The sequence below is a fragment of the Corvus hawaiiensis genome, chromosome 1 (assembly GCF_020740725.1).
Source record: "Corvus hawaiiensis isolate bCorHaw1 chromosome 1, bCorHaw1.pri.cur, whole genome shotgun sequence".
Taxonomy (NCBI): Eukaryota; Metazoa; Chordata; class Aves; order Passeriformes; family Corvidae; genus Corvus; species Corvus hawaiiensis.
The window spans coordinates 13849609-13875066 of record NC_063213.1 but is presented as its reverse complement, the minus strand read 5'-3'; the positions used below and the strand labels follow the sequence as shown (position 1 = coordinate 13875066).

At 38.2% G+C, this 25458-nt stretch overlaps 1 protein-coding gene across 21 annotated transcripts in view; it reads right to left on the bottom strand.

The window, feature by feature from the left end:
* Nucleotides 1–25458, bottom strand: part of PARD3 (par-3 family cell polarity regulator) — a 450644-nt gene that overhangs the window by 80426 nt on the left and 344760 nt on the right. For 20 of the 21 annotated variants that reach the window (XM_048291645.1, XM_048290658.1, XM_048291064.1 and 17 more), the window contains one exon: nucleotides 18877–19131. In XM_048291645.1, coding sequence (XP_048147602.1) covers nucleotides 18877–19131 — 255 coding nt within the window. Of the gene's footprint in view, nucleotides 1–16099; nucleotides 16267–18876; nucleotides 19132–25458 lie in introns of those variants that run through there. The other variant, XM_048292146.1, reaches the window with a different exon arrangement.

The window sequence follows — 25458 nt, the reverse complement described above, 5'->3', positions numbered from 1 at the left end:
TTTTATCAATAATAAAACTTAACACCATGACACAAAACTTATTTTACCAGGACAAATATTTCTAAAAAATCACATAATCTCACATGACTAGCAGAAAATTAATAATGACCTTACCAAAAAAAAGTCAAATCAATAAGTTTACACTGGGGCCTCTATACGGTGCCATATAATAGACAACACAAAACTGCACAGTGAATTCAAATGCTTTTCCCTGGCTGAAAGGGACCTGAAAGTCCTGCTCTCATGAAAATGAGCTATAACTGGTTATGCCAATCTCTCGTGGCCATAAAAGATTTCTGATGCTGGAGAAATCCATAGCCTTGACAAGTAATCTACTTCCTGTGCTTCATCCTCTTTATCACTAGACAAAAATATCTTCTTAACTCCCCCTGTAAATCCAGTATTTTTGCCCCATGCACTGCTAGTAGGGAGAATAAACTATTCCCTTCTTTTGAGAAACTTATTACATCAGATCAGGGTGGTTCCCAGAGTTCGATAGCAGTAAAGACCAGCTCTTGAAAAGATGTGTATCCTTTTGAAAATCATTTATAAAACATCTTTCCATTAATAATTATTGCTATGAAGTTAAACAACGTCTATTTGCACACTCTCATGTTAAGTCCTTTGTTATGCTGGCACTGCCAACATAAAATTTATAAATGTGTTACTTATTGAGCCAATTATAATAATCAAGTGAGAAAAATTCCATTACAAATATTAAAATAATCTATTATTGCATTTTAAGGCATTGACTACATAATGCCATGACTTCTTAAGCAATATTACAGTTGCTGAGATATCAAAATTGCTATATGGTTTTTCAAATTATTCTTTGAACAATGTCTCCCCCAATCTATCATATAGTATATTATCTACATAAAGCAAAATATCTTATAGTCTTACAGATTCTTTTACGTTATAAAACTGGTTCTTGCCTTGCTTGAGTAAATGGTATTAATGGAACATGTAAAAGTAGATGACTGTATACAACTGCTGTTTTGTCCCTGAAAGGCAAATTCTTCTCTAGTAGCCATTCAAATTAGAGCTATCACATGCAACTGAAATTGCTGAGGAAATGTCTGTAAACAACATTTAGTTTTTAAATTCAACTTCAAGTATATAGAGATTGCACAGGAGAGTTTACTCAAAAGCCACAAATAGACATTATTTAACAATTCAGGCATTATTTTCACTGAAGCATATAATATTTTATAGTACAATATAGAAACAATACCTTTCTTAAAAACAAAAGAAACCCCACGTATTTTTCAATTTGATAATCATATCTGTGGCTCTGTGATATTTAAATACCCATCAAAAAGAGACAGCTAGTTAGATATAACAAACATGTATGTATTTAAGTCACCTTACAAGAAAAAATAAGCTTTGAATTCAGTGAAATGGGCAGTGTTTAGTTAACAATATTTGAGTCTCCAGAAGAATACAAGACCAGAAAAACCCTAAAACTGGCCAGATTCAGGGAGCTGAATCTACTTTTTTTTTTTGTCTTGCATATATTCTTGCCCCAGAAAACATTTTATGATGAAAGGAGAGAAAGGCAAATGAAAGGTCCAAGAACTTGATTATTATAATCCTATAAATTAATTCCTTTACGTAGTATTTGTTTTACATACAGATGTTTATAATTTACATGTATTTAAATCCTGTAACATTTAAGCACATTGGAGTGCTTGAAAGGACACAGTAGTTGTCCAGACACTGTCAAATTCGACATAATACTTTGCCTTTTCATGCACAGGAATGAGGACAGAGACTGATCTAACCAAGAGGAAAGGGCAGGAAGGTGCAAAGGTTTCAAGCTTGATCTTGCATGTATATGAATCAGGTTTAGTTTTCCCCCCAACTACTGTAATTGTAGCCAAAAGTCACTTGGTGAGTTATCATCAATGCAGATGCCTGAACATGGAAATCTAAGTGTCATTTTAGTGACCCAAAGACCTACTTCCATTGAAATGGCAAATATGAAATGGACCTACAGCAGCTGCAGACCCTTCTTGACTGGAGATATTAGGCCAGATTTGTGACCTTTAGGACATCCAAAGTTGCTCCAAACATTTACATTTAGGTATTACATTTACCTTTCACAGGATATTCACATGCCTAATTCTCATTATGAAAATCAGATGTCCCAGACATTAGAGAAAGGCATGTTCCTAGAGTGCTGTGATTTTCCCTGTGGAGGTATCTCTATCTATGCACTACATATAGATTTCTCTCTCTTAATACCCATACTGTGTGTGAACATCCTCCTCAGTGCCTCCATTTAATGCGAATGTCAACCTTGCAAAGGCAGATGTGAAAGTGATGTTGATTCACCACAACATCAGGATTACAGAACGTCATCAGAGCAAACCAGACAATGCCCTGGAGAGCTACGGACGGCCAAGCCTTCATTGAATGGACTTCCATTTGAACCACGCCCAGAGAGAAAGCTTGGTTGACTTTGGACTTAAAGAGTTCATATCAACTTGGTAACTAAATGACCTCAGGGCAGGATTAATATGTATGGGTAGGGAGCATTTGCAGCTCTGCCTAAAGCTATCTCACTTGGATGCTCTGAATTGCCCTCCTGACGATACTAGCTTTCTCCTTTGGCTATATAGATAGCTTGGCTTTCTAATTTAGGCATGAATAAGCTCCTTTTGAAAGCTTTGAATTATTTTCTGTGGAGCCTCTGTGGCTTTGGCTAGAACACATCCCAACAGATTTAGGCCCAATGGAACCACATTATATCAGAGTATTTCAGAGATATCAATTCATCCTCCAGGAGCCAAGACCAGAATTTAGAATGAAAAATTTTGGATCTAAACATAGTGGTATTTCTTTAGGTTCTCCACATTTCACAAACATTTTCTCTTTAACTCTGTGAAATTTTCTAATTTGACAGCTAGATCCATAAACCACCATGACTATCTAATCCTATCAACACTCTTAAGTGCAGTATGAAAGTTCAGTTCATTTAATCATCAAATAATATCACGTAAGACCTAGTCCTGTTAATCATCATGTATATATATATATATATATATATATATATATATCCAGAGAGAGAAGCATATGTAATCGATAGTACATTCAGCCTGTCAAAATGTTTTAATTATTCAGTCAGAACAGTATGACTGCATTAATCATTTCAGTGTTCACCACAGAGCAAGCTGGAAAAAGGTCTTGATTAAATAACTGCATAGGAATTTTTAAAACTATTACTCTCAAATAAAATTTGAGGTAAAAGTAAGGAAGGCATAAGCAGGTATAAGCAGGTATAAGTCAGGTCTAGGACTGCCCCCTCTGCTAAGCCCTTTCCAGTTCAGATAATGTTTCTATTCTGCTGCAGGCTTCTCTCAGGAAATAAATTCTTAGCTTGATGTCACCTGAGGACATCCAAATGAACTACCTCCCATCTCTGTAGCCTCCTTTCTTTCTAATGTTGTGTTACATCTTAACATTTCACGTAACAACTGTAAGACAGACAACCTGATCTTATTAAACTCCACAAAGTACTGCACCACACTCTACGGTATTGTAGAATTAAAAGTAAGATTACGTCACTCTTGAGGATTTTTTTGTGCTCTAAATGTACTCTTTCATAGGGCAATGCACTGAGCAAAACTGAAGGTTTTGGCCAACAGAAGACAAGACTGGAAGAAGACTGATCTCCTCTCCTTTTCATTCTTTTACAGGATATTCTTGATTTCATTCCCTTTGTACTATTTCCACCCCTAATGTTGCAGGAGGAAAGGGGACGGATGTTGTCTAGAGGGGATAATTGCAGGAAGTATTTTGCATAACAGGGTAAGATACTAAACTATGAGACAGGACTTTTTCTTATCTGATGTGTTTGCAGAGGAATGTATTAAGCAGAAAACCTTTAAGGTACATTAAGCTTGACAGTCATCTTTCCTCCGTGGTAAGTTTGGCACATGTGACAAGGATCAGGGCTGCCACTCACTCTCATTTTAATGCCAGCTCAATCCTGACATTCTCCAACATCTAGTGAACTTGTAGTGAGATATTCTGAAGAAGTTTTCCTTTTCCCTCAGTTTTTTAAATGAACTTAATATAGTGTAACGTGAGAGTTTATGATCCCAGAGAGAAATCTACCATACAGACTAGCATAGCATAAAAAATATCAGGATAGGCTTTCCAGCATCCCCCAGTGTCTCAACTCCAAGCCAAAGGGACTATTTCCTAACCAAAAGCCCTCATATTTTTCATTCTTCACTCCTCTTTTGATAACAGAAGGCCCAGACAAACAGAAGCAAATAGAAACTATTCTGCTGTTCATGAAAGCCTGTTCACAAAATGCCTCCCATAGGCTGCTTTCCACCAGCCCTGCTCTTTCATTTAATCCATTCAGTCCTGAAGGATCAACTTAGGCAATTAGACAAGGGATGTGGACTCTGAGGGATAATTGGATGACTTGCATGCAATAAACTTCTTGCACGGTTTCTTCACTTTTTTCTCTTGGTCTCTTTGCTCATCCCTTTGTTTCTCACCATTAATTTTTTTAATCAAGTTTGCAACACCCTTGCAGTTACAGCAAGATAGTAATGTGACCGAGCAGCAAGAACTTGAACACCTACATTGCAGCTCCTGCTGTTTTATTCCTCTTTAAATTGTTCTGATGTGATATCAAATGGGATGCAGCAGTCAAGGCTTCATTTTTGTATCTGCGGCACTGCTGAAGTTGCAGGGTGGGAATAAATGAGCTCAGATGTGTTTGCGTAATCTCAGGTGAATCCTGGAAGAGAGCTCGTATGGGGAAAAAAAGCAGAATTTAATTGGTCTTACTCTGGTGAATTGTGTGTGAATTATATCACAGCCAAGGATCTTACTGACATACATTAAGGATTGCTGAAATGTAGTTATTACCTTTCTTTACCCCCTGTAACCTTCATCCCACCTTCTTGTCATCTCAAAGTCCAAAGTCTGAGAGATCTTTTGCCTTGGGCACACAACCTCATTCTCATCCTTAGTCCTCAGTCTGATGCTTCTAACGTTCATTTCTTCCTATTTTGACATATTCCTCTCATATCAACCGCTGCCCTCATGTAATCCTTCTTAATATTGTATTTATTTACTGTATAAAATTGCTTTCCTCTGTTCACATGAGTTTAAACTTCTCTTAGTTCCTTTTATTTCCTATACACTAGCACAATTTGTCAGACTAGATACACAGCGTTTAAAATCACATACAAGTTTCAACATTTCCCTCTAACATTACAATATAATTCTCTTTTATAATAAATGCCAGTGAAATATTAATGATCACTACACTATCAACCATAAAAACCAATAACAACAAAAAATAAAAATCAAATCTTACACTGCCTAGCTTGAGTACTAGAGACTGTGTACCCAGCTGCTGAATGTGCAGAAGTCCTTTTCAGCACTCGTCTGTAAGGAATAAAATATTGCAGCCACAGCTACTGAGACTTGGCTCAATCTGTAGGAATGAGAGTTTTCCTTCCGGATGCGCACATCCAGCCCAGCCTCACATGGCAAATAGACACAATGTCCTGTAAACCTCCTCTGAAGAGATGCTCAGGTAACACTGGCAGGCATAATACGAAATTAGGACAGACTGCGCAGAACCTTGTGAAATGCTGTAAGTTTCTTACAAATGAAAAACACCCATCAAAAACAAGGTCAAGAGCAGAACAAAACTTATTTCTTCTCCTACTAGAGAGATATGTATTCAAGAGATAGCTACCTTCAGATGAAAGTATGGAGGATTTTAAGATGGGATAAATACTTGACTGAGAAAGAAATGGAAAACCACTTTTCAGAGTTCTTGAATGACTTGAGGCAGTTCTGCTCTCAGTATGGCCTCAGTGAAGAGCAGGTTTGAGTAGCTCAGGCAGAATGATGAAGAATGTGACTGTTGAGTTGCTTGAAATGGCATTCCTGTGCTCTACCCAGAGAATATAAATTGACTGAAGATGGAGTAATGAAATAAGAGGATGAAATATGAAAAATATGATTAAACTAAGCTCACAAAAGGAGTGATGTTGCATTTGTCAACAAACAAAGAAGGAAAGGAGATGGTAATGCTTTGTGTCTTTTCTGGTGAGATGTGGTGATAGCTGAGCTGGTTCTGTCTTTGTAGCAGTCTAAAGACCACAATAGTTCTCACCAGCAGCTAATTTGCCCAATTTTGTGACTGAGAAACACACATCAAAATAATTTTTTCCTCGTTACTTAGGATCTCAAGGGACACTCTCAGACAGGTACCATGAATCCCAGATGGCTTATGTTTTTTTGTTGTAGACCCTAGTACATTCAAGAGAACATGGAGGCAATAAAACAAAAAGTTTAGATTAAATACCAGGCAGTTGTCTTCTCAAACAAGAGCTATAAGAGAAAGAGCCCACATAATGCTGTTGAACACACCCCATTTCAACATGCATTACGCAAGTGATAGAATACACCACAGTAAGAACCAATTTTGTGTACAGAGGGAATCAGACCAAATGACTAACAAGGTCTTCTCTGTAACTGTAGAAAATGGTTTCTGGAAGAGTATCAACAGGCACTTCTCACAAGCATACAGGTGTTAACCTTGGTGCCCTGGCCATGTTCCAGCCCAGGTAATTACCTTTTACACTTCTCCTTCCATACTGTCCTGGCTTGTCTCCACTCTCTGGCCCAGATTTATGTGCAACTGAAGAGCAGCAGCGTGTCACTGCACAGGTGTCAGTGCAGGGAGTGGTAAGGGATCAGCTGCAGGGTGAAGTGGTAGTTATATTCACTAAAGGTTATGTAGTCCTTCAGGCTCCTTGCAAATACACTGTCTAGATGAAAGATAACCCTGCACAGACCAACTTATTCCTCACCTGTGCTTACAAGGAGGGCAGCTGATTTTTCTATTGCTTTTTTTCCTGCAGGTGAGAGGATAGCTGGCTCCCCTTTGTCACAGCAAGCTCAGCAGGTAGCTTCCTCTCCCTGATCTCCATCCTGCAGTGCTCCTGATCTCCACAGGAGAGTTGCTTCATTTCCCCCTCTTTCCTCTGGTGTGACCCTTCAGTTCCACAGGAGATCCCATGTCTTCTGAGCCTCCCTTCCGGCAATGCACTCAACATCTGCAAATTCTAGCTCAGAATGAACATAGCAAGCACAACTTTGAGAAATGCTCTGAAGCCTTGGTTTCATAATTCATTGCCAACACAGTATCACTTCTCTGGGAGTTATGATCTCTTTTCGTCCAGGAAATTGTGCAGATGAGCTGCAGAACCTCAGCATTAAAAGAGAAACACAGAAAATCCTTTAGCAGAAGAAAGGCTGTCAGAGTCACACATCCCACACAGCAGCAATCCTGCCCTAGCAGCACAGCAACACAACTCCCCACCAGAATGAGACTGACTGAAAAGCAAGAACTAAATATGTATAAGGAGCAATCCAACAACGCACACAGCTCTGAGTCATTTTTAAGGGTACTTTAAGATGCATCATTTTTGGTGGAACTGAATGTTGTAAGCACAATACAAAACCTGTGAATTAAAGGAGAAAAGGTAGCTTCCTACGCAGCTTCCTTTATTTAAAGAAGAATCAAGACTTATACTTTGTTTTCAGACTTATTATTCAAGTTTTGAGAGTATTGTAGAGAAAGAGACAATACATGTTTTCAAAATAATTTGGGAGAAATAAGCCATGTACTTAAGTGTATTCTGAAATGTGAAAATACAATAGGTGAAAAAGCCAGGGTTGGCAATCATTCAAGTTAAAGTTCAATGATAAAACCTTTTTGTAAGGTAATCCTTATTATTTTAAAATTCTTTTTGATGCCTGAAAAATTTGAATCCCTTGTTTCATATTCCAAATATTACATGAAGTGATTCACTAATTTTGGTTGGGTATTTTTATTTTTTACACACACGAGACTCCTCTCTGAGTTGCACAGCATTAGAATGAGAGAAAATGGACACAAACAGGAGCACAGGAAATTCTGATATAAAAAGCTTTTTCTTTTTGCCTTTGTTTTTCCAGCTAGCATGAAGCTGGTCAAACACTGGAACAGGCACCCAGGAAGCTGAATGAAATCTCCATTCTCAGAGATTTTCAGGACACAACTGCAGCCCTGAGCAACCTGACCTGATCAAACCCACTCTAAGCAGGGAGTTGGACTAGATGACTTCTGGAAGTCACTTCCTCTGGAGCAGAGGAATTTTTAGAGATTTTCTAAATACAAAAACATATAGACAGACATAAACATACACATAAAAATTCTGTCACAGCTAAACACATTCTTGTATCTGCATTTCATTCTGCACATGGGCGTGTGCTCTACTGAATGTGAACACACACATCACAGAGTCACAGAATCACAGAATGAACTAGGTTGGAAAAGACCTTTAACATAATCTAGTCCAATCTATGACATGCTACATAAAAGATGGAGGCATCTGAGCCATAAGAAGGGATAATAAAAAACACAAGTGTGAGCTCCAATAAAGTAGGATTATTCCTGACACTGAATGGTATGTTGGTTTTACCTATTTTCCTGCTAAATTCTGACATCCTGAGCTGCAGCACTTTTAACTACATCAGAACAGCGCAACTAATGAAAGCTAATGAAATTCAGTCTGCATGAACTGTTCAGTGTGGCTTCACAGGACAAACAACTTAGCTCTGACCATCTAAGCAAGACATAGAGGACGTTTCTGAAATTCTAATTAGACTGAATTGAGGAAAATGGCTATGTGGAAGAAAATAAAAAGATAGCCCTGCTCCAACTCCCTGTGCCTTCACAGAATGGACACCAGGTGCACCCACCCAGTGTGACACGTTTCACAAGTGAGAGATGAGCAAAGGAAAATGAAGATTGTGACAGTTTTCCAACCACCCACAGAAAAGGATCAGGGTACAGCCCACGACACTTGGGATGCTCCAATCCACTATGCTGAGTAGCCAACCAGTTGTTTTAACAAGGTACCCAAATGGAAAGTTTTCTGGATATGACTCTACAGGGAAATCTTCCAAGAAGAAACAGGTTATGAAGCTCAACTTAAAATAGTAACAGAAATGCATTTGGGAACTAGAAATTACCAGAGTATGATAATGTAGACAAAACTTAGATGAACAGCCCTACTGAAGTGAAAGGAGCAATATCTTTTAATTGTACATCCTTTCACAAAATGCATTTGCATAAATTCTCAAAATTGCTCTTCTCCATGATCCCCCAAAGAGTTAGACAAAAAACCACTACTTACAGCACTGTTTAAAAACCAGGTTAGTTCTAGATGAACTATAAAGGCCTAATGTAGCAACTGCAGAATCTTAATAACTCTACCAAATCTTAATTTCCCTCTATCGTGTCTCTAATATTTTTGCTCACTTGCCATATATAAAACACCACATGTCCTCCATTTTCGATGTCTGTTTGAGAACTTATACCTTATCAGGTACAGATTGAAGAAAACATTAATAAAAGCAAATTCATGGAAAATTGTTTCCACAGAAAAGAAGCCTCTGTCTTAAGTACAGTTTTAAAAAAAGTTGGATCAATTAGCAATCTGTGAATGTTAGAAACATCTTAACAATGTCTCAAAGATGAAAGAGCATATCACAGAATGAGGAAAGGGGAAAAAAATTAAATTATGTCTGCAGTCATAATGAATCAAAGCCCAGAAGGTGGTCTCCAAATCAGCAGGTTTTGATGAAATATAAAGAAAAATTATTATTGATGAAAAATGAATAAGCTCTTTTTGATTTTAGCAACCTTTAAATCACACTTTGCTAATTAAAATAGCTTCAGCACAACCCTCCATTCCTTGATGGGCATTTAGCAATCCTAAAAATGAGTGGGTTAATTTGACATTTTAGCCAATATGCATAGAGTTTATCTTAAGCTGGCAGACACAGCACAGTGTAAGATGATGTACAAAACAACACACAGCTAAACCTTCTTTTTCTCCTCTTTTCTTGTTTTTTCCACACTATATCTACTAACACAATTACAAAGTAATGACAGGCAACTTCTGCTTGTTTTCTCTGCAGCATATAATACCCAGTAACATATACCACAACTATTAATGAGCCATGAACTATGTCTTGGGAAATAAAGACCAATGCTAATATTTTCTGCCTTCTTTGTTCGCCAGGTCAGAGCTCTTTGCATCCCAAAGATAAGTGGAAATGAAAAGTCTGAGGGACATTAGTTCTCACATCCCTTGAAGTCTAATTGCTTTTTTTAAATGTTGGTAGTAGAAATTATGTGTTCTCTTTTCATCCCAGTTTGTACTGTGCTTCCTTTTAAATGGAAACCTAGGAATGAGGGAAGGCTGTAATCAACAATGAATTGTTGCACACAGAAGACATTTCATTACAGAAAGCAATGCAACTCAGGCATGCCATGCATTATTGTTACAAAACTATACACACAAATTAAAATGAAGCAAGATCTGCTGCTCTGCTTTGTCTTTCATAAATTAAGTCTTATATGTTATATCACTGTCTAAACTCCGGGTAGATGAAATTACCTATCCATTACAAATATGTCATCTATTTACCATAATAACATTTGATATATCCATCATGTAAGAAAGACTGCTATGAACACATCAAATTGAAAAGCTATTTAAATGCCACTAGTATTTAAAGAATGAAAAAATTTCATGGCAAGTAAGTAAATCTGATTTTAGAAATAAGTCTGACGTTTTTCAGAAATACCTAATAATATAAAATAGGTCATGCAAGAAACCTTTCAATGTTTCACATCACAGTGTTTGAGCCTTAAGGAACAAGATTTCAAACACCTTATAAACCAATTCTTTAACAATATCATGAAGCACAAGGCTGTGGGAATACACACTGTTTTCTGAGTGATGAGTGGAAAAGCACTGTTTTTCAGCTTTCCAACCAAGAACAAACTGAAATGAGATCTTTCAGCAATTTCTCACTTTCCAGGACTGCCAGTGTGGTATGTTTCATACACATTCATTCAATGAGTTCACAATATGTTAAAAGGAATTAACCACTTCCCCCTGCAACCTATATGAAGTGATGCTATTTTCCTTCCTGCAGTTCACTGCAGAGGATTCCTCCCCACAATTAGACTCCACCACTTCCGCCAGTGACAAAATGCTTTGACCACAAGCAGGATGATTTGTAAGTCACATAAACAAACAAGACTGGCCATAAGGATAAACAGTGTAGTTAAATATAGTTTGTCTCATCTGTGAAGGAGATATCATTCATAAAAATAGAAAAGAAGGAAAGACCCTTCAAACCCTTCAACATTAGAAGAACATTTTACTGTTCATCCATTAAACTACATTAAAGATCTAACTTCAAACTGCATATTTAATTTTAGAAAGTAAAAAGCCCAGATTTGGTGAAAACACAGCACTCTCTCCAAGCTCCTCCTGCGCACCCCTCTCCCATAACCAGATAAATCTAAAATGAAAAACCCCTAGCTCTTCAAATGCTTGGAAAGGAGAAGCCTGAATCCTTCACCAAAGAGGAACAGATGGGTTGACTGGAGGGACATAAAAGACAGAAAAATCATAAATTTGTGTTCTATTTAGGAAAGGCCACAGTCAACAGCAACAACAAATTAAACTGATTAAATTATGGTGTTCAAGTGAGGCACAACATCAGGTTGCAATCCAAAATTTGGTTAGTATGACTTGCAAAGAACAGATTTTAGCTCTTTACACCGGTAGGATCAAAGCACTTGATTTAATGAATGGGAAAGCCTTTGCTTTTTCAGCTTTGTGTACTCAAATATTCCCCATAATTTTCTCAGGAAGAAGAACTTCAAGTTGCATTGATGGCATTAGTGGGAAAGAAAGATGTGCACATTACACACACAGCTGGGTTTTTGGACTGCAATCTCAAACCACACAATAACCATTTGATGCCCAAGACATTGCCTCTTCTAGCTTTTGCATCATGTTTTGTTTCATACTAGGATATATTATTATAGTTTTCCTTTTTCTTTTTTTTTTAATTAAATATTAACTTCTACCATCTGAAAAAAAAAGTAAAGGTTTTTCTCTTTTTTAATCCGAGCAACAAAACATTGATCTATATCTGTGTGCAAATGGCACTAATATACCAATGACAAATACTATGCATAATTCAGTTACAATGTATTCAAATAATATAAAATAGGTCACGAACATACTAGTATTCAAAATACTAATATACTGTATTGAAGTGACAGGTTTTGATCCCCCTTTTATACATAGTATCTCATCTGCACTTAAAGGAATTGAAAATCACCCAGCTATGCAGATACTCCCAATTTCCAGCACAGGGAGCCCATCCACAGTCTCCAGAACAGGGGCACTAAGGGCACGTTTGGGTGGGCCCCTCTTCACCTCCTGGTCTCGTAACCCAGAGCGGGAAGTTCATCTCTCTTATCTCTCTGTGCATTTTCCCACTGCAACCATTTGTAGAGGTACTAAGTCCAGCTGCTTTTGTAAAAACAAATAGCTGTCACACTTCAGATTGCACGGCAAGCCGGCCGGAGCAGAGGGGAAGAGAAACCACCGGGGTTTCAGGGAGGCTGTGGCTGTGGTAAATGGAGAAAGATGTGGTTCTCACAACAGTATCAGTGCTTGGTATCTATTCAGAGAGAGACCAGGACTTTCAAGTAATTAAAATGGGAGACCTGAATAGAGTTCACTGTAAGTCTGCCATTTATTCCACCAAAGTGGTAACCCAAACAGGGGAGTGCAATCACATACTTTCACAATAGGGAGCCTACATAAATCCTCATGAATTTATATTAAAACTTGTCTTATATTCTATCAAGATGGAAGAACAAAAGAAAACAACCAACCTAAGATAATAAAATGCCAATGCTAATAGTGTCTATTGGGTTCTAAATATACGGGTCTATGAGAGACCAAGCTAATTTTTAGGCAGTCCTGGGGGCAAGGATTACTGGCTTATAGGATGAAGGGTAGAGAAACAAAAAAACCCAATGTGTTCGCGCTAAAGTGAGCTTAAACCCCATGAAGAGTCTCACAGAGGCTCTAACTAATCCTTCTCTGGGTTATAACAGACAGAGGAGGAAAAATACCACAATGACTTCCAAGTATTATTTTCAGTTTTACACATTAGAGAACTGCAAATAGTTCATTAACCCACTGCTCTCCGGGCAGGTTGCTTTGGAGAGTCTGATTATTCCATAATGGCATATGTGCCATTTCCTAGGCCAGAAAAGTCTTACCAGAAGTCAGATCCTCACAGGAATGAACCTTCGTAATGCTACAAAAGAGTGACACTGACTGGAAGGTAAGGATTTAAAACCTGTAACTATTAATTTCTGAAACATTACAGATTATTTAGGCAGTTTGGAAAACAAGAAGGTCCCTGCTCTGAAATGCCTGCAATCTGAGTATTCACAACATACTTACCTGCATGAGTGGTACCCTCCCCTGTAGCATGGTATCTGCAAGGCTCTGATGGCAGAGGATGGGTGATTAACAGGCAGAAACAAGGGATCCAGGAGGTAGGAAAACACTTCCAGATCAGCAAAGAGAAGTAAACAGAGGTAGGAGGGAAGAGCTTACTCATAATCTTATTCAATATAGATTGTTAGCCTTCTGCACAGCTCTGCAAGTTTTAAATGTCACTGGATAGATGGTTTGCAGTGCCGTGGCCTTTCCCTTCATGAAAGTGCTCTTCAAGTCAACTTCCAGAACCATCAAAAAATCTCTTCATCTAAGAAACATCCTAGCATTTACAGGATGCATAACCCTGAGTAATAACTCCTCTCTCTATCTGTGGTGGGCCTGGCAGTAAGCTCAGATTCGTACGCATAAATGATCCCACAGACTTAAGAACACTCCTGTGACTGACACTACTAATAAAGAAGTTTAATATAGCTGCACAAAATCCCACTTTTTTAACAAATATTTATCCAAGCACCGCAATATAGTATTTCATAGCTTTCATGACCCATTCTGCTATTGCTAAGAGTTATTTTATACACACTAGAAAGACAGGGTCTGCTTATTTCACTTTTTACATATTCTTTTATTATATTAGAGTGTTTCTATGCAGTTTCCAGGTTTCATTACTCTCATGCCAATTTAAGCACAAAGATATTACTGAGAAAATCAAAGTTAACAGCTTAATAAAATGTTCTCTCTTTCTTTTTGGAAAAGCAGCAAGCAAAGTATGTGACCCGACCTAAAAAACAGCATCTTGCCCCTTTGCACTGAGCAGATGACAGTTAAAGGAAGTGGGGTTATTTTCAGTTCCCAGATATTCCTTTGACATAACTTGATTCCATTTCTGATAGAAAATAAGCCAGTTCATAAAGGTCTCCCTTCTAAAATGAAGATTTTTTCTTTTAATGGCCAAATGCACGCAAAAAGCATATGATTATGGTATTTATGTTTCCATTAAAATGTCCTCAGCAAGCTGGAGGAGTCTAACCTACTATTTTCAAGCTATTTAGATTTACAGCAGCACAGTGCCTATTTTATTTCAATTTTATTTCAATTTTATTTCAGGACAATGCACTCTTGGTGGGAAATGATTACAGAGTGACAGCCATTAGGAGTTGTCTTTCTACATCCTGCTCAGCTATGGATGTCAGGTGATTGCCATAAAGCTCCACTGTATGGCATCATTGTCATCTACATGAAAAATGGTATTGATCAGTTGTGCAGCTTATCTCCTCTGTGATGCAAAACATACTAGAGACATTTTTCAGCTAAGCTGAAAGCCTTATTCTCAAGAACTATGTTCTTGAGACACCCCTTTCCTGAATGGTAAAATAAACATAGATTATACATTCCACCTCTACTTCACTCATTAATGCCTAACATAGAAGTGAAAAGCTTCTTAGCAGCCTGTCTCTGTTTGCTGTCGCTGCATTGGATGGAGCTGATGTCACAAGGGCAGCTCATGTATATGGAGCTATGCTCATCATCAATCTCTTCCAACATATTAGTTTGTTTATTTATTTATTGCTAGAGCTTCATTTCTTCTGAGCGATAAACTCCTCTGTTAAGAAAGACAATCTGCTTTGATTCTTTAGGGTAAACAACCGAAAACAACTTTTTTAGTCCTACATCTTTAACTGATACTATCACTGAAAAACCAAACCAACCAACAAAGAAATGCTTTCCTCTCTAAACCCCACCAGTATCCATCAATGATTGAACTCTGATACATTAAAGTAATTCTAAACCAGTTTCAAGTCCTGTATTTGAGTAATGTTTACTATTTACAGGCTGGGTTTTTTTAATAGCTATCATTGGTAAAATTCAGTAAAGCATTGTCCCTTACACATATCTAGCTGTGCATGTCTCCAATGAGTGAGTTAACACCTTTTTCTCCTCTGCTGTATTTTGACATTATACAATCTACTTTCTATTTAGAGAAATGGACAGACAAAGTTTAAGGAATAACCATATTCTTCTTACCATTTTGTACTACCTGTCTACACTGATGAGCAGTTTACATTCTTGTCCTCCACTTAGCTATTCACTCTTTGTCATGATACAGTTAAACTTACAACAGTTGGTGGCATGTGTTGATGAAAGTAATAGAGAAGTTGAAGGAATATTAAAGAAAAACAAACCCTGACAAGGCCTCACACACAGACACAGTGATTCTCTTGCAAGTTACAGAAAAATTTGTCATAAGTGTTCAGCATTGGTATGCAAACTATTATAGGACATTTTGTTATAGGCTCCTTAGTAACAGACTTTTAAATAACCTTTTGGACATACTTAAATGTCAAATTTTGTTTGGCACTAAGCACCAAACTTTAATAGAAATAACATTTCCCATATAAACAATGCTGCTCTTAATATGAACGTGCTAAAGATTTGAGACAGCCTGGCCATTACCAGCTCCTGGCAGTTCAGCACAAGGGTAACACACTGTGATTTCCCTTCCCACTCACAAAAGCTGGAAGCAACTGTTTCTATTTGGGTAACCTCCGAAACATCCAGAGGAAAGGAAAGGATGGGAGGGCAAAGGAATAAAACACACTGAAAATAACACCCCCCATAAGTGAACACTCATGTACACAATATTTTAAAGATGCAGAACTGCAACCAACTATTTTTCATCAAATTTATTGTAGCATTATCAGAATAAATCAGTCTGCAGAGAAGAGAGCTCCATGGAGAAGAACCTTGAGCAGAGGCACTTGGATGCTTGGTGACAAAAGGGGCATCATAGGAGATGCCAAGTGAAAGAGGAAGATCTCACTGCTGGAAAGGGATAGCAAGAAACAAGTTGCAATGCACATGGGGTGAGGAGCCAGGTATCCTACAGACAAGGAGACAAAACAGTTAACAAGAACCTCAGGTCTACATGGTAACAACTGATTCTTAGAACAATGCTCAGATGATGCTTTCTTAGTATATCTAAGACAAAGCCTGTAAAAGACAGAGCAGCCTTTGGGAAGGTACCTCAGCCACAATCCAGGCTCTCCTGCTGAACATCACAAAGGTCAAGCTCCTAGATATCCTTCACATGCCTCAAGGAAGACTGAAAGCTGCTCCCTCACAGCTGTTACACCTCCTCCATGCCCAACCTCATGATCTTTAAGGTCCCTTGCAATCCAAACTATTTATTATATGATTCTATGACACCCTCTCAGCACTTCTTACTGCCTGAAGTAGAGACCCAGCTCCTGGGAGAGCTAACTTTGAGCCTGAGATTGTGCACATCACTGCAACATTCCCCAGAAGGTCTCCTGGAACCAGGTGGGATTCACCATCTCCACAGCTTGGTTGTTAACAAAAGTGTGAGGGGAGAGAGGAAAGAAAACCCCATACACCAGACCTTCATGCCTCAGACCCCTGAACAGGTATTTCAGAGTACATTTATAGCAAATAATAATTATTTTTACATCTGAATTAAATTTTTCTTTCTGGGTGTTTCTTGTCAAATATGTCCCCCTATATCACAGGACTAGGGGTGGCTTTTCATGGCCCATTTCTAGTACTCTGCTTGCATTTTATCCCTCTGCTCAGGCCCGTTGTGTGTGCTGGGTCTTTCCTTTTGTCACAGCATGATCCAGCTGTGAGCAATGGGACCCTCCATGCTCCAGGAGCAGCCTGAATGTACAAAACTACTGCACTTCTCTTCAGTCCTACCCATCTGATTAACATCACACTCCGCCGGTACTCCGTTATCTTCCACTTTACTCACTCTCTCCTGGCTCTTTTATCAGCCACCACACAGAGTTAGCTGGGTCACGCAGGTCTCCTATTTTGCCGTGCCAGGTTTGTATCAAAGAACTTTTTTTTTGTTGATGTGACATTGATGCCATTCAGCTCCAGCATGAAACACTGCCTTTGGTCTAACAAAAACAGCCATGAGAGTCACCACGCGGCAGACATATCCAACCAAGCTATCTCGATTTCCAAAGGCACAAAAGTGCTGAAATGCCAGGCACCTGGGTATACCAATGCCAGCCAATATAGGGCTAAGGAATATAAAATTTCAAGGACACAGATGAAGCTGTAATCTTTTAACATCATTTTGCTTCCTTCACTGAAATAATGTACATACATCCACAATATATAAATTATTTTCATTTACTATGAAAAGTACACCTTTTACACAGTGCAAGAGAACAGTGCAATTGAGACAATAAAAAGACAGCTGTGCTACTGATTTTTAGCAAAAATGTATGCATTCCACAATGCAGCTGAGATTTTCTTATTTGTCATATTAGAGGATGTAATTTTATCAAATTACATAAAGAAACTTTGCAAAATAGATCTAGTGGAGAGTTAAATACAATATTCTCAGTCCTCAAAATTTTAGACATTTAGCTGAAACACAAATTACTCCATTACCACCTAGAACAGAATATGCAAGATGAATGCCACTGCTCATGTAGAAGTTATACAAATCTCAAATACTGCAGGCAAAGACACGGCTTTGCTGATTTAACTGAAAGTCCAGTCTTTTTCTGCTGGAAAGAGTGAGGTAGAAAAAAAATGAATGGCTTTACTATGAACTAAATAAATAACTTCCAAATGAGTGAACAATATGTCTTGCACTAGGATTTTAGTGTTATTGTAATGCTGAGAAAATGCAGAACTACAAGTTCATAATAGTAAGCCAAGAAAACAGATGTATTTTCATTGTTAAAGCACAAAAAACCCTGTGAATTTTGCCTTTAACTGTTTTTACTCTGTTAATTTATATGTCTGTTTTAGCTTCAGGTTTTCAAATGAACTCAGAACTCCATCAACAGAAACTGGAATTTTGCCTAGTTTCAGCACAAAAACAAGTAAGACACAGTTGAGATAATGTACCTGCAGGAAGAGTAAAATCATAAGCTACAAACCAAGAAGTAACTCATGAGTTAAGCTTCGAATTTGCTCACTTGGTCTATATCTAATCATAATTTAAGCTAAAATTATAAGCATAATTTGAGCTAAAAAGCTCAACCTGTTAGATTGAAGTTCAGGACTACAGTAGGACTTACAGCTTACAATCCATGTAAGCTTTAACCCATTTTTGCTGTAAACACATTAACCTTTTAGAGATGTTTGTAATGGCTGTAAATAGATTGTAAATGTTGTATTCCACAAGCATATCTGCTGGAGCTTTGATAAATAAACCTGATTACATTAAAAATTTGAATTTAATTCCAATGATACCCAACAGCAATTCCAAAAATTCCAAACCATCTGAAGAAAGGGAAGAAATGTAGTTGCTCTGCAGAAAACAACTTTCCCATCCCATTCTGTAACAGGTTGATTTGAGTGAGTTCAATACTGTTCTACATAAAGGCTTTAAAAAGCCATTAAAAATATGCAGCTCTGTCTTTCCAATTGATGTACAACCATCTCCCATGACAAAAGCAGCACAAAGGCAGATTTTGAGAGGGTGTATTGATTGATGTGTGGTGCCTACCTGTCTACAGGTGAAGACTTTGAATTCCGTGGTTTCTTCACTTGGGCGTACAAGGCTTCCACTGTTTGCCCTTCCCTCGGGCTCTGCGGTCGGGCATTCAGCGTTATTGTGCCGCTGTTTGGAGAGTCATAGGCAGCGATCCCAGCATACATCGGATCCGCATCACAGCCAAACGTCCGGTTAAAATCCTGGATCTCTGCATAGTCACGTTCCCGAGCCTGTCTCTCTCGAAATTCTCGAGTTTTCGCTTGGATTCTGAAAAATTAAAAGAAGGCTGAAACTGATGGGTGGTCCCCCCGAGGCATTTGAATGCAGCAGTCAGCAGACACTTTAGGTAGCCTGTCTTAATGGAAATCAGTGGAAGTTTCCAGTTCCAGTTTGCCATGAGGTCTCAAGTTTACCTCAGACATTGAAGTCTACATTGAAACAATGCTACGATCAACAGTGGTCTTTCAGAAGTACACCTGATTATCTTTTGTGTCTTTTGTTTCATTGTTAGCTAAATAATGACTAGCCATAGCTGCTGGTAAACAGAGTTAATCTATTGCTTCATGCATCTTAGGGTGCCTGTGCTACTATCTGACCTGTCTGAGAATGGCCTGACACCATTCATACTGTATTGTACACCATCAAAACTTACCAGATTTACTGGTTCTAATGCATGTATTTAGAGAGGAATTTTAATGTACTTTCTTAGCTTAATACTACAAAAATCATACTTTTTTCAGAATTTAAAAGCTGTGTAGGGATAGGATACATGTATATCTTTATGTTTGCATGCATGCAGTAAACAGCAGAAGCAGATTCTCGTACGTTTCCTTTGAAATGTGCATGCTTTTTAAAAAATATAAACAAACTGAATCTGGCATCTCTCAAAAGCAAGCTGCATCTTCCCAGAAAGTAAAAACATGTGCCTTGTGTTAAAGTTACAAATGAAAGGTGATGCTGGACAGGGTTTATATCTATGTGCACTAATTTGGCTGTATGATAAAAAGTGAGAGATAGATGACATTTAGGAATCTGACAAGCACGAACTGAGCACAGATCATATTTTCAAAAGCACATAAAGCTATTGCAAAAATTTGATCTGGGCTTCAAAGTTTCTTTGATATTTTATAAAATTGGATGTATTGCACACACATATGCACAGCAAACTGACCACACCCCCCCTTTACACTGTCTCCCCAGACCAATTTAATGCTCTGTCATCATCACAAAATGAAGCACTCAGCTGTCTCTTCCCTTCCATTAGCAAAATGTGCCCCTTTTTCATCTAATACAGCCATGGCTACAGTGTGACAGCATCCATCCATGAGACTACAGCTCTGTGAATCTCTGCGTGTCATTTCCAAAGACACCTTGTTCACCAGCTTTTAACAAGAGCAGCCTATCCAAAGCCTCTGTCTCTTTTGAAAGCAAGCCTTGACTCTTCTGAAAATAGAAAAGCCTTAAAGGTAGGTAACTGACATTCTTGGAAATTTCAAAATGGCCTCTTCAAGATTAGTTTTGCAAAAACAAAAGGGGATACACAAAGGGTAGGATTCAGACTGCAGATAAAGACATGAGACCTTAGTGCCAGCAGCAGGTGACCTCAGAGCAGCCGTGTGTGCAGGCTCGTTCCCCTTACGGTGGCCAGGAGCTGTCGGCAGCAGACTCCAGAGTTAGGAACCAGTCCATGTGCCAGAGAATGAAAGGAGTCACTCCAGAGACACTTTTGAGGCTCTTGCTTAGGTGTTCCTCAGGAGCTCGGATACTCAGCCTCGATTCAGCTGCTCAAACATAAGCAGCTCTGGCCACCTGACATGCCCAGGTAATCCTGATGGACTTGCAGCTGCTGGGCAAGGTCTCCCACAGGTCATGCTGAAGTCTCAGAGATTGCGGTTACCCAAATGACACAAGTCATCTGTGTTCAAGCATGAGAATCCAGCCCCGAGCTGCTATGTGAATATCATAAATGTGTCTTCCTCAGACTGAGTCCCAAGCAAATTGTTCCTCTACACTAACAAAGATCACCAAAAGGAAGGGAATACAAGGATGGCATGGATACACAGACATGTTTTTCCCCATAAATCCTGAAAGTATTGACCATGCATAGTGATTCAGGATACAACTGATTCACTGAATTACCTTCAACAGCCAGAGCCATCTACATTGATGGTTCACTGATTCATTTACATGCCCCAGTTATGTTCAGTCACAGTGAAAAGAAAAGAATTATTTTTAAAAGTTAATTTAAACTAACATAACTTTTTGATTTTTGCAAACACAAAATTATTTTCTTTACTGTTTGCTTTTTATTTTAATAAGGAAAAATGGAAGTGAAAACTGTAACACTAGTCAACTGAGAGAATTTTCCTCTACAATTTCAGCAACATCAGGCTGGAATTGTTTTTTGTTTTAGAGTGGAGAGGGTCTCAAGTTTAAATCCAAAACTCATTTCAAAATTAAACATGGTTTCAGCAGGCCTATTTTAAAATAAAAATAAAGATTTTGCATTCTCCTATACCCCAAAGCTATAATTCAGAAGTGTTATAGCCTTAATCACTTGCAAGGTGTCTATGTAGGAGGAAAAACAGGTCTGAAAATCACCTCTGTATGTTGATTCTTCTCACTGTAGTTTAACTTCCAATTTGTAATCCTGTATTAATTACCCTGTGAAAAGATGTATTTATCTACTGATACTTGTCCTCTGAATGGGAGAAGCAAAGGAAATCAGAAATTTCCTAGACATCGGTAGCTTTAATTTTCCTTTAAATGAACGGTTTATCATCACATACTGGAACACTGTCTGACACCAATTTGAAAGAAAAAATATCCATGTATTTTAGATAACCAAAATTTCAGTGCATGAAATCAGACAGTATAACAATAATGTGGCATAGAGTAATTCAATCAGAAGAAAACATTGTTACCTGAAGCGCTTACAAAACAGAATTACCTGGTGGTTACTGGTGATATCTGCCTTTGTCACACAAACTGCCATGGGAGAGGGCAGTGAACTTACATAACTTTTGACCACGGGGATCACATCGCTCCCCACAGGAGCAGACAGAAGTGTTCCCTGTTTCATGTGAACCACCTTTTCTCATGCATCTGCTTATTGGCTCTTTAATAGTTTGGATGCTGAGCCATTTGCAGCCAGAGCATTCAGGTTTTCCCATGCATGGCTCCATGAGGGACACCTATTCCTATCCAAGTGGGAAAGAACTGATTGTTGAAGTGTTATGCAAGTAATTATGTTCACATCCACCAGGAAAATTTTTAGAATATTTTCTTCAATTGCTAATACTATGTATTAGTACATATACATAGTACTAAAAATCAGAGTCTAAACACATTATTAATCTTCCTGCTAATTATAAACAAAGTACCCAGGAACCATTTGCAAAAGCATTTAACAAAGGAAACACTAAAATTAAAGGTGTAACTGACTATACTGAAACCCAAAATGTTCAGAATTTTTTCCCTTGTTGTTTTTTTTTATGCTTTACATTTAAGCCAGTGTGAAAATGCTACCATTTTCCCATGACAAAAGTATAGGTATTTCGATTGCTTAACATATTTTTGAATATTATTTAAAATATGTTTGGTTTTGCCTTTTCAAGGACGCACCACATTTAAACATTATGTCTCTCGATGGAACAAAACCACTAGAGAAAAATATGTAGGCATATTCTTGAAAAGAGTAAGAGCTCTCAGCTGAATACTGCACCATCCCTTTTGAATTATAATAGCTTTTAACTCTGAATATATTTTTATATAAGGACCTGATTTAATGTGATGCTATATTTTATGTTGGCCCCTCTGTATGCTTGTGTGTGTATATGCACGATATGCCCTAAATCATTTGTTAGCACAGACCACATCAAATATCTATACAGGAAATGCCAGTGCAGACTTTGGTGGGGAAGATTAAAATGGTTATGTAAACACAGTGTGCAGCACAGATGAGAACCCAGAATGCACTCTGTACTTCAGCCCTAATCAGCAACACCCCTGCTATTGAAATCCAGTATCTGGAGAAGTGTTTGACCACAGTGCTTTGGTTTCATAATGTGGATAAGTGTATTAAGCTGTCTTCACTGAATCATATTCCTTCATGACATGGCAAAAATGCATACGTCTGAGATTTCAGATCAGCTAATTTTGAGGATTTATGGCCTTCCTAAGGATTTTGTGGGGGTTTGATAATAATAATAATGCTTAATATTCACATAACTCTTTTCATCATCAAAGAATTTTTGCAAAAACTGCTGATCAATTTTTCAGCGTTTAAATGAAACTGAACTTTTAAAAATACAAAAGCTATCCCAAGAAGTTTCTAAACCCTTCCTGCTGAAGTGTTAATACTGAAAATGTCAACAACACACTGTCATGCTTTTGAGACTCAAATTATAACGTTCAGTAAAGTATAAACTATCCTCATGCATTTGTGTGCCATTCAAATCAAAAGCTAATGATAACTGCTTCAAATGACAATATTGTTAGCTGCAGAACTTCCTATAATTGTTAGAAGAGCTTTTCATTGCAAGCTAATCCAGTAATGATAGACATACCCATTGTACAGCAATTCCTACGCACGTGAAATGGTGGTCACAAAAGGAAGGCAAAAGCTTAAGTGCAGCTGTCCCCAGCAAACAGCAGCTCCCTCGTTCCCTTCTTCAAAAATGTGAGTGATATTCAGTTTTCAGATAAAGGTAACTCCCATTTTAGACACCTAAGTTTAGGAGTCAAGGTATGTTTTGAACTCCCAGGAAAGCTGGTCAAGATTCAGCCACATCAGGCAGCTGCTGTATGGTCCAGCACACAGTTCACTCAAACATCTGTAACGTGGCCATTTTAAGGTGAAATCAAACCCTTCTCCAGGCTCCACCAACTGTGTTGAGTAGCCCTTTCTCGACCACAAAGGGCATTTAGCCATGTAACCCATATGTGGGTATTAAATAATCGTATCAATTTGAGATTCAATTCCACCCTGAGCTAAATGTTTACAGCAGTTCTCTGAACTAAACTTTAACTGTTTTCAGCAACAAAAAAGTCAGATCTGTAGAGCTGGCTGAGCTGTTGTTGGTAAAAGTGAAAAAGCAAAGCTGTCAAAAGAAATCAATGCTAATTTCATCTAAAGTTAGTAGTAAACTATAAACATATCACAAATCCCTTGGGACCTTCAATCTCCTTTGTTTGGATTTTTTCATACTGGTGATTTAGGTCCTTGCAAAAAAATCACTACTTATCTTAATTGATGAACACAGCATGGGAAGGATATTCATGGCTAGTACATTACATTTGCCTTTGCAATGGCAGCAACATCCTCCCCTAAGAGCAGAAACAAAGTTGGCTGCTGTTTCTGGTGTGCAACTGCTTGGTCAATTCAATTAATCCTCCGGCTGCTGCCAGGATTCAGCTATTGCCCAAGTGATAATCCACACCCTCGTCCTTTCCACCGAGGCTCACTCATTTACAAAATCAGTATTGAATGCTTGCAGTTCCACATATGTGAGATGGCTGACAATGTTTATTAAGGATAGAAACAGCATTGTGTAAGGACAGAAGCTAAATGACAAGCCATTCATGGCTGCCAGTCCTCAGCTCTTCTACCATCAGACTGCCATGCGCTGGGATGATGGATTGGAAACTGAGGAAAACAACGACACCTTTATAAAGCCAGGCAGCTTGTTCAAGTTAGTCCAGCGGGATGAACACATTCAGTCCAATTTTTGCCAGATATCGCTTCTAATAAAGAGGTCAAAAAGTGCATTGGCCAGCAGCCAGATCTTGTCAAATTTGTCCCCTCCTTCTTTGCTAGTGAAAAATACCTTGCAGGCACAGCACACCAGGTCTCGCTGTTCCTCCCCCAACCTCCTCAACTGCCTTCAGGGTTTTAATGGCCCTTTTTCTAATTTTTGGCAATCAAATAAATATGGGAGTTTGTCCTCTCCTTTATTTTTCTTTGACCTTTGTCCAGAGCCAAGCAGAATTTTTCTGACAACTACCCTTCTAACGAGGGTACCTTGATTATAGGCATTACTGTGATTTCACTCTGAACCGCATATGACACTTAGCTTTTCTTACCATGATTAGAGCTAGTCAGTTATCACAGTTATAACCACCTCTCAGCAAAGCCATCTGCTTTCCTGGGAAAATCATCCCGGAGGACCACTGTGCACTATGGATAATCATGGCCACCAAGAGCAGTAGCTTGTAAATAAGAAAGACACCTCCCCTTCCTCATTTCCCCCCATTTCATTCAAAACTTAAACATATTAAAAAAAAGTCAGAAAATACTGCTGTGTAAATATAAATTTTAAATTGAAAGGCTAGAGACCAATCTTTTTCAAGTCATTAAAAGAAAAATATTAACAGTTCTACCTTATCTGCTATAGACACACATGTGTGGCCAGTTGACTGAAATATGACCATCCTCTGACCTCAGACACATGAGGAAATACATGCAAAACGTGGTCAGTTTGCACAAGCAAACAGGGACAAAATCAGAAAGGCCAAGGCATAATGTAAAATAAAAGTAGCAGGGAGCTTTAAAGATGACAATAAATCATTGCATAATTGCATTAGCAGTAAAAG